The 15547-nt window shown below is 36.1% G+C and overlaps 1 protein-coding gene across 1 annotated transcript in view; it reads right to left on the bottom strand.

The window, feature by feature from the left end:
* The window catches only part of VTA1 (vesicle trafficking 1), a gene marked incomplete at its 5' end in the record, with an annotated part of 41246 nt that overhangs the window by 23751 nt on the left and 1948 nt on the right, over nt 1–15547 (bottom strand). The window contains one exon of the mRNA XM_040551129.1: nt 2884–2978. Within this exon, the coding sequence (XP_040407063.1) occupies nt 2884–2978 (95 nt within the window). The remainder of the gene's footprint in view (nt 1–2883; nt 2979–15547) is intronic.

Genomic DNA, 15547 nt, shown 5'->3' with positions numbered 1-15547 from the left:
AATATTCTGAAGGAATATCTGCAGATATTTTCCCCTTTTTATCCAAAGGACAAAGCACTCTGAAGCATGCACTGCAATTCAACACAGCTCAATTGATAAAGTATTGCATACATTATTAAGGTACTGTAGATCAGAGTGACTATGCATCTTCTTTCTTATAAGATATTTCACTGCAGTGCATTACATCTTTCACCAAGTTTGAACCCCACCTTAACTGGTCTAGTGACCTATGGATTTACTGGAATTTTCAGTCTAAGCAGTGTACTGCAATTGAAAGACCTCTTTTCAAAGATGCTGGAGCACAAGAATCCTCGGGTTTCCTAATAAAAATCAGTAAAGCAAATAATCCACTAACAGTTACAACAGGTGGACTTACAGCTTCTGAATAGGCTTACTGTTTGCACATAAAGAAATCTTGGGTTATCCTTAGAGAACAAAAACAGGAACACTGCATGATACTAACCTGCAGCCTTTATTTTGCCAAAAGATTTAAAACCAGCATCTGAATGGCTGTTATTTTTCACTTTGAGTGTGTGAGGAAAATTTAATCATGCAAGCTACACTTCCATAATATTTTTTACGTTGCTGCCAACTTTTTAATACACAGAATATTTTTTTTTAAATTGATTTCAGTAGTGAAAAATAAACTTTCTAAAGAGTACTTCAAATCTGCAGACTTGTCAAACTCCTATATATTTTTCAAAAAGTATTAATTTTACAAATTATGACACAAAAAAGTTATACTTTGTAAACTGCAAGATATATATCTGAAATGAAATACTGAAGTTCACAGAGAAAGCAAATTGCTAATATGTATTTTACCAGCCTATATGCATACCTTACACTTGGAAAATAATTTATTGCTATACTTAATCTAGTGTTCAATAGAGATAATTTCAAATGCACAAATGGCACTCAGATACATAAGCTCCTCAAAAATTCAAGTTAACCAAGTTATTTACTTCTGAAATTATCCTTCAAACATCTGAATTTGTGATTCAGTACAGCAGTACCATTTTTTAAAACTGTTATTCATAATTCGACCCTAAAATCAAGCAAATTGGTTTAATTTTAGTAAACACATTTAAATGAAACAGTTACCTATTGAAAAAAAAAACAACACAATCATATGTAAAAATATTTCTGACTGAAACAAGCATTTTATATCTAAAATTACTGTATCTAATTAATTACACATATTTGAAATAGTATGAAATTGCTTGCAAATTAAAACATTTGGTAATTTCCAGATACACCTATATCGTTTTGTTCTTTGCTACTAAAAAATTCAGGATCACTCGTAAGTTTCTGTCTTAACCTCTAAAATAATTGTGGCAAGCCACAGGAAGCTGTGAGAACCATTTAGCACAGACCTGTAACACTCCTTTGTGCCCCCTGCTGGTACGGGTAGACTGACAATGGCTGCTATTAAATTACTGCAGAGGTATTCACACACCAACTTATCAATACTCAAGCTTCCCAGCCTCCCAAATATTGTATTACACCTGCTTAGAAGCACTCTCTTCAGTCTTCCACCACCTGGCTACATAAAAGGAATTTTGATACCTTCGCATCAGTTGTCACAGAGAGAACCTTAAACTAAGAGATTAAACTGGGGGTTTTTCTGGTTTTCCATTTTTTCCAAATTTGAAACAAAAGGGGTAACCGCACACTACAGACAGATTACTTGCTGCAGTACCACAAGGGATTCAATACACCTTCAAGAATAGTTATGGAATGAAGGGGAACACCTTTCAGAGATTTAAATCTTATCTCTCTTGCTACCTCTTCCCTTTTCAGCATGAGAACCAGATCCACTGAAGATATCAAAAATTGATGCAATAACACACCAAGTCACTGTACACAGGATTTTCCATTGCCAAAAAAAATCAGTAATAAAACATAACATGAACAACAAGGTATGAATACAAGGCAAATGGTTCACGTATCATTTTTTTCCTTGAAGAACTGAAGGCTGTTGCATTAGTTTCACACCAATTCTTCAGGTATTTCTATGGTTAGTTTGTGGATGGAATCATTAACACTGAACACAAAAAGAAGTGCCACTTCATTTTTCAGTGTTACTTTCTGCTTCTAAATGAGCACTTAAACCTTAAAATCCATGCACTACTTCCTCCCAGACTATTGAAAACTACTCTACAGAACAAGAACACAAACAGCTCCTGGAATTTAAACTATCTGTACAATGACTACCTTTCTTACCTTAACTCTGTTCTTTTTAAGACTGTTTGCTTTTTAATGCTACCAGGTCTGCTCAAAAGAGCAAGGCATAACTATCTCTTAACCACAACAGATAAGACTATGCTTACGAAAAATCATAGTACAAGATCCCTAATCTCTAACAGAGGATAACATCAAAAGTACGTTTATCTTTTAGAGAACATTTAAAGAAACTCCCAGGGTACAACCTAGGTCAAAGATTTTAAAAGCAGTAAGGACTAAGCTAATCACTCCTACAGCATTACAAGTAACTCTCACAGACTTCAAGGAAAGACAAATCAATAAAAAGGTCTCCAGCATATATTTCATAATTAATTATGATTTCTCATGAGAATATACATAAAGTATCATAATTCACATTGTCTGATCAAAATCTTATGGCAAATGTCCACTGTATGAAGTTACAGTTATGATTATGCATGCATATATATACACACATAAATACACACACACAGAGCTTTATCTCCTTCCAACCCTTCTGCTGATTTATGACATACCACTTAAATTCTTACATTAAGCCTGCATACAGAACAGTTGCTTCAAACAATGATGACATAGGAAAGACAGTATTTGCAGAAGCTTAAATAGAAATTAAAATAACATCATGAATAATTTTAAAGGACAGCAATAAATTATACTTACAGCTTCCAACTGATCCATAAGCTTAGATAAAAATTTACGGCATTCTGGGGTTTTACTATCAATCTTCATGCCTGTTTGCATTGCATACAAACGACCTTAAAGGAAACAAAACATAGAAAAAAAAAGATTAAGTATCTAAGGCAAAACCCATTACCAGACAAAGCAATTCACCTCCCATTATATCTGAAAGAAACTCATCAATGAAACAATGCAATACTATAGTGCTACTGAGCACTGACAGGTAATTTGAGATCTATTCAATCTTGCATAAATACTAGGAAGTATTTTTTTTCTAAGATTTATGCTTTATTTTTCACAATGAGTATCTCTGCTCATTTCAAATTGATGGTTGTATCACTGTAAGTGCTTTTCTAAATAATCACTACTCTCCAATGCAACTCTCTAATATGAGCTTCAAGTTGATTTTTTCCCTAAGTATCCACAAATAATTTTCACACAACTCATATAAGTACATAGTGTATGGATATACCTAAAAAAAAAAAAAGTTTCCTGTAGCAGGAACTAGTCAACTTTAAAACCATTACTTTAACAAAGGGAATTAACAATCTATTGTACCCACATAAATGCATACACATCATCAAAAGGCAAACAAGGACACAAACCTGATCTTCAAATCAAACAAAACAGACTTTATTAAACTTTCCCTGCAAGTAAAGGTTACAGTTCTTTCGTGTGATCTTGAAAAGCTTATGATTACTATCCTCTGGTTAAAAATGATGAACAGAATTATCAAAACATGAATTTCATGTATGTACTTGGCAAAATTTCATATGCTTTAGGAAACTGCGGATGTAACCAAACAATTATTATTTACCAGAATTACTACACACAGAAGGGATAATGGACAGAAACATTCAGTAACCCAATGGAGACATTAACATTTTTCCACAAAACCACTCTATTTGAATTCTCATTTCTGACCATCAAAGGTGTCCTGCAAAACACCTTCAAATGCAGAGTATAAGAACTATACTTTTTTTTTTTTTTTTTTTTTAACTCTCCTGAACATTATCATGAACATTACAGCATATCCCAGTGCTGATAGCGTTCTGCAAGTGAACCTTTACTGCCTCACATCTTTACTCTCTCTCCTATTCCAAGCATCTTTTTATGCACTAGGGAGAACCTTTTCGCTTCAAATTATCTCAGTAAACACACATAAAACAACTGTTTTCAGCCTGTACTTAACCTGATGCTTGCTATGGAAGAAAGCATTATATGCACAGAAGCTTATCTGCATTTTCCACCTATTAGCAGTTTGTCTAATAAAATGAGATCTCTCCATAAAACTTACCTACGTTTTTCTGGTAGGCATCACAATTTAACTAGTTTATCTAGGTTTTAACAATAGTATTTCCTGTTTCGTATACAACTGATTATTCAAACCATACAGAGCATATATATATATATATATATACACACCTTATTTAGGACTGCAAAACTGACACATTTTTGAATGTTAAAGCTGTTGGGCTGCCCAACCATTTAAAGACCAAAACATAACAAAAACATACACTGAAGTACCTGTGTCCTCTAATGTCTCTCTGCTCTTGCATAAATAACTGACAGAACAACCTAGCAACTTTCTATTTAAGTTTTCAATGAAGGATGAGAGACAGTGAAGAATGGGGACATGAGGAGGGGATGTTGCCCTTTACGTCAGTGAGCAGCTGGAGTGCATGGAGCTCTGCTGGGGGATGGATGAGTATTTAAGGGTCACCTCCTCAAAGCTCAGGAGCAATGCACCCCAACAAAGAGGAAGTCAGGCAAAAATGCCAGCAGGCCTGCATGGATGAACAAGCAGCTCCAGGACAAACTCAAACACAGGAAGGAAACCTACAGAGGATGAAAGCAAGGACAGGTAGCCTGGGAGGAACACAGAGACATTGTCCGAGCAGCCAGGGATCAAGTTAGGAAAGCTAAAGCCCTGACAATTAAAAGCTGACCAGGGACGTCAAGGGCAACAAAAAAAGCTTCTGTAAGAACATCAGTGATAAAAGGAAGACTAGGGAAAATGTTGGTCCTCTCCAGAAGGAAACAGGAGACCTGGTTACCTGGGATATGGAGGAGGCTGAGCTACTCAATTACTTTTTTGCCTCAGTCTTCACCAGCAAGTGTGCTAGCCAGCCAAGGCACAGAATGGAAAGGCAGGGACTAGGAGAATGAAGAACCACCCACTACAGGAAAGGATCAGGTTCGAGACCAGCTAAAGAACCTGAAGGGAACCTGAAGGTGCACAAGTCCAATGGACCTGATGAAATACATCCAAAGTTCCTGATGGAACTGGCACATGAAGTTGCTAAGCCACTGTCCATCATATTTCAGAGGTTGTGGTAGACTGATGAAGTTTCCACTGACTGGAAGAGTGGAAACATAACTCCCATTTTTCAAAAATGGAAAAAAGGAAGACTGGGGAACTACAGGCCAGTTAGTCTCACCTCTGCGCCCTGCAAGACCATGGAGCAGATCCTCCTGGAAACTATGCTAAGGCACATGGAAAATAAGGGGGGTGACTGGTGACAGTCAGCATGGCTTCACTAAGGGCAGATTGTGTCTGACAAAGTTGGCGGCCTTCTATGATGGGGTTACAGCATTCGTGGACAAGGGAAGAAAACTGATGAGAAACTACCCGCACTTGTGCAAAGCATTTGACACTGTCCCACCTAACATCCTTGTCTAAATTAGATGTTGATTTGATACAGGCTGGGAGGAGACTGGATTGAGAGCAGCCCTGAGGAGAAGGACTTGAGGGTGTTGGTCAATGACAAACTCAACATGAGCCAGCAATGTGCACTTGGAGCCCAGAAAGCCAATCATATCCAGGGCTGCATCAAAAGAATTACGGCCAGCAGGCCAAAGGAGGTGGTTCTCCCACTCTGCTCTGCTCTCGTGAGACCCCATCTGGAGTGCTGCGTTCAGCTCTGGGGCCCCCAGCACAAGAAGGACATGGACATATTAGAATGAGTCCAGAGGAGGGCCACAAAGATAATCAAGGGGCTGGAGCACCTCTCCTATGAAGACAGGCTGAGGGATTTGGGGTTGTTCAGCCTGGAGAAGAGAAGACTCCAGGGAGACCTCATAGTGGCCTTTCAGTACCAAAAAGGAGCCTACAAGAAAGATGGAGAGGGACTCTTTATCAGTATAGTGATAGGACAAAGGGTAGTGGCTTTAAACTAAAGGAGGGCAGATTTACATTAAATACAAGGAGGAAATTCTTTACTCTTTACTTCTTTAGGGCAGAGAAGCAATGAAACTGGTTGTCCAGAGTGCAGTTACCTACACTGCGTATGCCTCATCTTTGGAAGGTCAAGTTGGATGGCCTTCCCAAACCATTCCGTGATACTATGAACAACCATATAAAAGTCAATATTCAGGAATGAGTAAAGGCTATGAACAACTAAAATAACTGACCAAGACAAAGTTTAACAAAAATTGTATTTGTTATGTAGTTATGTGACAACACTAAAATTAAACTAATTACTGATACATAAACTTAGACTCATCTTATTTATCTTCATGATCCTGTCATATTAACATTTAAATTCTGAAACTACCGCATGTAAATTTGAAATTATATTGGAAAGAAATCCACACAAAGATAAAGAGATCTGCATTTCAGGAACTCAAATTAATTTGAGTTTACTGCAGATTAAAGTGTCATAATCTCATGTTGGAACTTACAGTCTTCAACTAAGCTGATCTTTAAGTACATTATTTGATTGCAAGCTTCCCTAAACACATTTCATGGCATAAAATCATAGAATTTAGTACATGCCCTACCTATACAAACACAGACATTCTACAGATTATTTATGGAATCTGAACTAAGGTTAAATGTGTTCCATCTGTCGCAGCAATGACATTTCTGTATCACGCAACCAAATACATAGCGAGACATATACCACATCTACCCATCGAACCCTCTCACATTTACCAACATCAATATACATCACAAGGGAGAACTCCTGCATCTTATTAGCTGGCACAAGGTCAAAGCACACTTAAGTTAACTTAGCAAATTAAAAGAGTTTGTGGCAACCTTTAAGAACTTTCAAAGTTCCGAATTTTTAACATATTCACCTCTTCACACACAGTAATAAATTCAAAAGGAATACTGCATATCAAGAGACACACCTGCCCAGAGACACACCTCTGATGACGCAATCATTGAGGTAAGGTCAAAAGCTTTTCCTTCTTCCTGAAGTAAGTGGTGACCAAGATTATGACGTTTATGTAAACTACTGTTGACACTTCCCATTCTTGGAAGTGTTCAAGGCCAGGCTGGATAGGGCTTTCAGCAACTTGGTCTAGTGGAAGGTGTCCCTGCCCATGGCAGGAGGGTTGGAATTTGATGATCTTTAAGGTCCCTTCCAACCCAAACCTTCATCATGTAATTCTATGAAAATGCTGCTAAGTACACTTTGGTACACCTACTGCTTTACTCAGTGGTGCTCTAGTCAAAACTCTGGAGGTTGAAAAACTATTATCAATCTTTTAACTTATTATGCAGAAAGAAAATGAAATAGTTGAAAAACTGAAAGAATACAGTATTTCTGACAAAAGCTGAATAGGATAGATAGGAAATAATATTGTATTTGCCCCTACAGACAGTACTGAAATAAAAATAATATTCTTTTAATATTTTGAATTTTTGCTTTTAAAATTATGTGTATAAAGAGCAATAGGCAAGTAAATATGAAGACACTAATCACTAAAGTTGTACTTATTGCATTTTGACCTAAATGAGTAATACCTTGCCTTGTTATAGACAATGACGAAGTGCTCAGTTGTTCTATTTTTTACATTTCCTACAAGACTACACTTTTTTCAAAACTACTACTTTTGCCAATTAAAAGTCTTAAGTACCTTTCGCTTTTACATGTAGTTTATCACACAAATATTACTTTTGGTAAGCATACACAATAGTAACTAAAGATACGTTTTGATCTAGTGAAGGAAATCCATTTACTGTCCTTATCCTATCTAACTTGCAGCAAATAGGCAAACTTACTTCATTACTGAATTTTCATCAGGAGTAAACAAAACATAACATTTTCCTGTGTTAGTATCCTCAGTGAAATTTTAAACTAGTAATTAATGTTCAAAGAACTGTCCTCCATGTTTATGTTGACAAGTAATCTCAGTAGCAAAGACCTCCTGAGCAAGAAGCCAACTATTTATCACCTCCAAAATCTCTGTTTGCTGTGAAGGCTCTCTATCCTATTCAGCTTTTTTCTCTGTTTCTGAAAGAAAACAGAAATTATTTACATTCTTTTAAATATAGCTATCTTGGTTTCTATAATACTGTAAAAGCAATAGAGTGCATTATTACTGTGCTTGCTAAATCACACAAATTTTCACATTTTAAAAATACAGCACATGATTTTTTAAATGACCAGAGACCTCATTTTACATCAAAATGATTTTGGAGCACTTTTCTTCAAGAACCTGAGTTGTAAATGTTTAAAATGTCCTTAATGACCACAGTAATATTCCATAAAACTAAACAACTAGACTTACATTACCATTTGCTCAGTAATATTTGATATTAGATTTCTTTTGTGAGAAGCCAAGCTGCTAAAATTGTTGATATAAAAAGACAATGAAAACTATACATCGTAGCTGGAAAAATTTCCAAGACTTTAAAGCCTAAACAAAGCATTTTGAGAACACAGCCACTCTTGGAAATAACTGACCTATAATTGTCATCTCTATTCAATACTATGATGAAGATCTGGAATACCTGGAAACACACAAATGAATGAAATTACTTGGTGTTTTCAATCTATGTTTTACAATCTACATTTTTTGTCTCCTTTACCCAAACCAAGCAGAAGGAAAGATTTTTAATGTGGCTAACAACGGGAGTATAAGCAGAAAGTGAAGCACAAAAGAGGTAAAGACTACATCGTGCTTATGTCTAAATATTATTAATATTTTAAGTAGGGCTAAAGTCGCTTGTAATCTTCTACGCACAAAGACAGGACTGTTTAGCCAATTATTAACTAAAAAAGGGTTTGCTCTCAGTTTGCAGACAGGACATTTATCTTCAAATTCATAAAGACCTGGCAAGCAATCATTCTCAGAAAAATGTTTTGCCAAGACAACGACAAAATTTATGTCTTGATTTGTTGCCCTTAATCTTTGTTCAGTAAATACTAAGTGTGGGTGTGCTGGAAGGAATTATACAGTGAGCTTTACAGAAACTTCTCTGCTTTTATTTATGTCACGTAATACCACGTTATTTTTCCTTTGCTAATACACAGCACAATTTCAGAGTGAGTATTTCGTCTTCAGTATGTGCCAGGCATTCATTCCTAATACACAGTAAGTTATTCCAGATTTATGTTTGGATAACAACTGACACTCCCCCTGCTCCCATTTTAAACTAACTCTGTGCCAAGTAAAAAGACTGGAGAACCAAAGTTCTAGCCAGCAAGTATGCACAATACACTGATTCTGTCTTCTCAATTCTGTCATACTTATCTATCTTGATTTCTCCTGGTATACCAGAATCAAAAGATTACTGCTCTTTTCCCCTAACACATATTTAATTCTCTTCCAGTACAGAAAAATAAATTAATAAGAACTGGAATACTTTTAATACTTTTCATTCACATATTCCACAATTAACATTAAATAGTAACAAAAACATTTCCATAACCTTTAGTCATATTTTGATTCTGATTAAGAGATGAAAGCTTTTTCACTCTGTAATTTATTATTCACTGATATTCTACACCTTCCTCTTCCCACTGTCAATCAATCAATCCACTGAGAAAAATGTCTGTAAACTGCTTGGAACAGGAAAACAATAGCTGGAATACAAACGTGCGGAGCCGGGGACACAAAAACATGAAAAATAGATTGTGCTAAAACTACTGTAAAAGTATTTTCCTTAAGAATACATCTGCACAGAAAATGAATTATTCTTGCTGTCATGAACATTAACGTATCATATCAATCATGTAATTTTTGCATGCATATCATGAATATATGCTATTTCTACATGACCAACTCAAAGGTGTCTGAATTAAGAGACTTTAAAATAGATTTAACGGCACTGACAAACAAACTTTGGAGGGTCCTATACCTCCTCTCCATTATATGATGCTGAAGGAAATTGGCACAAGACAAGAAAAGTATTAGGCTAGTAGCATCCACTCAAAATCTGAATTTTTCCAGAGAATACAAATTATTTATAAATACTTTCAAGTAAAATTAGTTTAAGGAGAAACGCAAGGGAAAAAAAATCTTTCTTTCTGAGGAGAAAGGTGCGGGCTGGGAGGAAGACAACACAAATTTCACTAAGAAACCCAAAACAATAAAAGGCTTGACACCCTCTTCACTTCAGATTCTTTTATAATATTCTAAAATCCTACAGAGCAGAATTCCAAGGTTATGTTACATGCCAGACAAACCTCGTCAAGTCAAAACAATCTCAAGTAAAATGTTTCTTTCTTAAAACTACTGAAAGTTATAGTGAGTTACATTAAAATTCACAATTATTCGAAGAACAGCAACTTGTAAACAAGGTAAATAATGAAAAAAACTGCAATTCCAAACAAGGGTGGTAATTATTAAGGTCAGATGAGACAACCCAAGTAAGCTAATATCTATTATTTATCCTAAGATATGACTCAGTATTCTATACTGCCATTCTTCACCACAGTTTAAAGACCACCCTTGCTCTCAAAAATTTGAATGAGAGATCTATAAATGGAATTGCCACATTTCTAAACTTTTGCACAATATTTAAACAATCAGTGTTTTTAAAGCCTATCTTTATATCCTAATACAGATAACAAAACTTTTATAATTAAAATGGAAGAACTACCTTAACTGTAGGATGTAGTAATTGAGCTCTCAAGAAGGCAAAAGAAGAAGGTAGATACTCTTCACTTAGAGACAAGTTCATATGAATAAACCAGCTTGTAGCTATTAGAGAGTAAATTCGAAGCACTCGTGTGGAACACCTTCCAGTTCAGTTTCAAGTGGAAGAAACCCATTTTGTGCTCTCAACTACTCTGCGGTGAACCAAAGCACTCTAGGTGGGCACGACTGAGATATGTTTCCTAACCTTAACTGCTAATAGCATCCTGCACTGCATTAGGAGAATGCCAGCAGGTTGTGGGAGATGATCCCTCTCCCCTACTCAGGTCCAGCGAGACACACCTGGAGTGCTGGGTCCAGTTCTGCGCTCCCCAGTAGAGGAGACATGGGAAGGACCACAAAAATGATGACAGACTAAGAGTATCTGTCATACCAGAAGAGACAGAGAGCTGGGACTGTTTGGCCTTGATGCATGATAGTGCATCAATACCTGACCTGGGAAGGGGGGCAGCAGGGAACGAAGACAAAGCCAGACCCATCTCAGTTGTTCCCAATGACAGGACAAGTGGCAACAGGTGCAAAATGAAATACTAGAAATTTCATTTAAATATAAGAAAAAAACTTGCAAGGGTGGTCAAACACTGGAACAGGTTGCTGCCAGAAGTTGTGGAGTCTCCATCCTCAGAGACATTCAAAACCTGCCTGGACACTGTCCTGACTAACTTGAACTAGTGACCAGGAGATTACACTAGATGATGTCCACAATTCTCTTCAACCTCAATGATTCTGCTATTCTGCAAACTGAAATGTTGACATTGATGCATCCCTTCTTCAGGAGCAGCAGCAAATCTCAGGCAGTTCTTCATTCTACTTTCAGAAGTTCAAGTTGAACAGATCCACCAAAAGAATGTGAAATATTTGGTGGAAAAATGCATGTTAGTATATTTACACTGTACAACTGAACTTTAGGAGTCTAAAACAAATACACGCACATCAGAAATTAAGTTTTAATCTCTGAAATGTACTTGTTCTATTTTATTACTTTCATTCCTGTCTCTGTCAGAGCAGTTTCTTTTAAAATATTACCTCTGTAATCAGAGCACGTGCCAGAAACACTACACAGTAGTTAACATCTTTACTATTTAGTTCTACATACAGCTTGTTCTGAGGTCTGTGGGTTTCATGTATTTATCTTCGTTATTCCCATCAGTTCTGCCTGTTCCTCTGTTTCTATAGAAAAACAGTGCAGTGTTCTGAGCACACTTTTCCTACTGTCACAAAACAGTTTTCTAAGTATACTTTTCCTACTTACAAATCTCTGAAACAAATCAGAGCAAATAAACTAAGATTGAAGACAAAAAAAAAAAGAAAGCAATGGAAAAAAATGAGAAATACTTTTAGTTTATACTCATAGCACAATCAGAAAAATTCTCCAGTACACTATGAAATGGAGATCTACTTCTTAAATATTTGACTTGATCAATTACCTTATTCTGGGTAAAGGATTGAGTAAATCTATTCTTCAGTACCTAATCTCTAATAATAGGCTTTAAATACTTTGTACTATTAGTAGCAAGCAAAACTGCTTTATGACACCAGCAACATAAGAATTTGGTAAATGTACTCTTACAAATGGATTATATAAAACTTGTACAAAAGTAAGTATTTAAACTGGAAAGCTACAGAATTTGATTTTAGTAGTTAACTGACGTTAATAATATTATTTTATGCATTTCAGTTCTAGGATGTCACAGTTAAACCCAGTCAGTAAGTATATGCAGAATCTCTCCAGTGAAATACAGCAAACATTAGTTACTTTTATTTCCATTAATACTTCTGAATTATATGCATCTTCCTAACTAATCATTCCAAATTAGGTCAAAATGCATCAAGACAAGTAAGAAGTTGAATAAAATAGAAGTTCAATATTGGTTATTAGGGTTCTCTGCTTTGAGGAAAGATCATTAGACAAAATACTATTTAAATTGTAAAATTCAAAGGTAATTTTGTATTCCCAAAGTTCTGATTCAGGACATGAGCTCTACTTTGTCCTTCTCCCCCACAAAATTGAGGGTTTTATAATTGGTTTGCACTGAGAACCTTGCTTCATTGATGTCTGATTAAACTTGAAAGTAAAAAGAGTCAAATTTAGCAGATGGGTATTTCCACTATGAGCTGAATGACTTCTGATTCAAGAGACTGTCAACTAGTTGTGGGGGAAAAAAAAAAATCACCTCTTTTTCTGTCCTGCTGTATCCCACAAAAACAAAATGTCAACACAAAAGTAAGATCCTTCTGAAGCACTTATCTTGCACTTTTCTATCTGAAGAATTTAAGAATTGTGGGAGATTTTCTTCACATCTTTTTAAACAGATCAAGTCTACTGATTTCATGTTAATGTTTTCTGATGCTTAGCTGACTATCAAACAAAGACTTTCAGAAGCTACTAGAATCATATGATTTCATGCTGCATTTACTAGATATCCAAACACCATATGGGTTTGAGGATGTCACTTCAAATGTGTGTTTTTCTGGCAACTCACTAGCATGCTCCCAAAACGTTTGAATTAAAACATCAAGGAGTAACAGGTACAAAAGAATAAAATTAATAGCACTACCAACCATGTTTGAAAAGATGTACTACTGCAACACTACTGAAAGCCTAAAACAACAGCTATTAAGGAAAGATTTGTTTTAAACATTAAAACATAAGTTTTCAAAAGACAGACCTACCTCTCAAACAATGCAATTTATCAAAAAGTAACTTCTCAATAAATCTGCCTATGGCACAATTTAGATTTCTTCAACTATTAAGCAGGCCAAAGATTTCTTATCAAAGCCTGCCTCCTTGTGTTTGCAGTACAACATCTCAAAGTAGCCAAAGAGTCAAGCTCATTTAAGTTTTTTTAACACATGAAAGTTATTTTATTGACCACCAAACACTCCCTTTCCTTTGCTGGGCAACCTATGTAGCATTCTTTACTGGTATTCTCTTATACCTATTGAAACAACTGTCCTTTACTGAACACAAAGTAACTATTTTATAGCTACAGTAAGACTATAATTAACAAAATTACATGAAATGTAGAATAATATGGAACAGTACAGATTTTAAAGGAAGGTAGTAGAGTATAACAGGCCTGAACATTTTATTAACTATAAAGCATCTTCTAATCTCTTTAAAAGGAGAATAGTCTTGGAAGATAGTCTTGTACGAATTAAAAAATAAGCGTGGTATTATAGTTTCTCTACAGTTTATGTTCTAAGAAGAACAATTTTTACAACCATGTAAATTTACAGTACATGCTGTCAGAAACCAAATATATTTTTATTGTTTCAACCAACAGTTGAAAGTTCTGTTCTGCTATTAACAGCAGCCATGGCTAAAAAAGTCATTATTTTCATACAGTGTATAAAGCCAATTTGATCATGTGCCAATCTAAACACCTAAAAACTGAGTGAAGGGTTTGTAAGGAATGTACAGGACCACAAGAAATAAAATCGGATCTCAATTTCTGTGGATTTTCTAGGAAGCACCAAAACAAATACCACTTGTCATGCTGTACAAGAACATCAATGCTGTTCTGTAACATTTTATTTTTCATGTGGAAAAGTACGTGCTATTTGAAAAACACAAACCATCCCTGCTGCAGCTACCTGCATTGTGTAAAACAGAGGTTAACATTCATCACATTACATTTTCTTTAAATCAACATAAGCCAGCAACATCAAAAAAGTCCTGCTTTCTGCCCAAGCTACTGCTACTTATTCCTTGCCTCTGTGCATGAGCACAGCTGTTTAAGTGGTAGCAAACTGGCCTGGCTGAAAATGCTTGTTGTTCTTGTTCACCATACATTTACACCAAGGTTTGCTTCTGAAGTATTTTTGGTGTGGGAATGTGACATCAAACTACAATATCTTCTTTAGGCGGTAGTGCTGGTTTATACTAGCTTAAGGCTTCAGATGAACTACATCCAAAAAAAAGTACAAGAAGAAAATTTAAAATGGTATATGCAAATGAAATGTGCAACTGCCATTGAAATTCCGGACTTTAAGAACATACCTCTGGCACCAGTAGATGCTGAAGAGACACAAAATATTAACGTGTAGTAAGTGGTTCCTTCCGACAATTTTATTGCTAAGGCACAGACTGTAATATTTTAGGCTGCAATCACATCTTACCAGAATCCATCTGTTTCTGGTATTCAAATTACAATGTGTAACAGCTCTTACTATCGGAAATATATGTGGAATTAAATTAAAATGCACATAAATCAAAATCCTAGCCAATATATGTCCGTATTCAAAGCAACGGTGCCATGAAGATGTTACTATTAGAATGAAAACTTTTGGCTATGGATGAACCACTTCTGGCAATACACCAAAGCTATAAACACCTTCCTGGCATCTCTGCACTGACAGCTACTCCCATCATATTACCAAATTGCAGATATTCCCCCTCACGCAGTGGCTGTGCAAGCAGCCCCATGACAGAACAGGCAGCACTGGCCCATCTCGTGACCACAGGGCCCCCCCGGCTGACTGCTGCACCACACCACCAGCCTGGTCCCATGACAGGCGTGTTTGCAGGCATACCTGTACAGACAAGGGCAGTGAAGGCGAGCCAATGTGTTCAAGCACATAGCAAGCTTTTCTCACACAATCCTTTCCACACAGAACGTTATTGGAAGAGTACAGAGCTCCTCTGAGGCATATTTCAGAGGCTCAGCAGTGAGATGCTCTGAGGTTGTTTTTTTTTTTTCCTTTTCAGTAAGGCATACTGCTTTCTCTTAACTCTAATATGTGTTGC

This window comes from Cygnus olor, chromosome 3 (assembly GCF_009769625.2).
Source record: "Cygnus olor isolate bCygOlo1 chromosome 3, bCygOlo1.pri.v2, whole genome shotgun sequence".
NCBI classification, from domain to species: domain Eukaryota; kingdom Metazoa; phylum Chordata; class Aves; order Anseriformes; family Anatidae; genus Cygnus; species Cygnus olor.
This window is presented reverse-complemented; position numbering and strand designations above follow the sequence as displayed.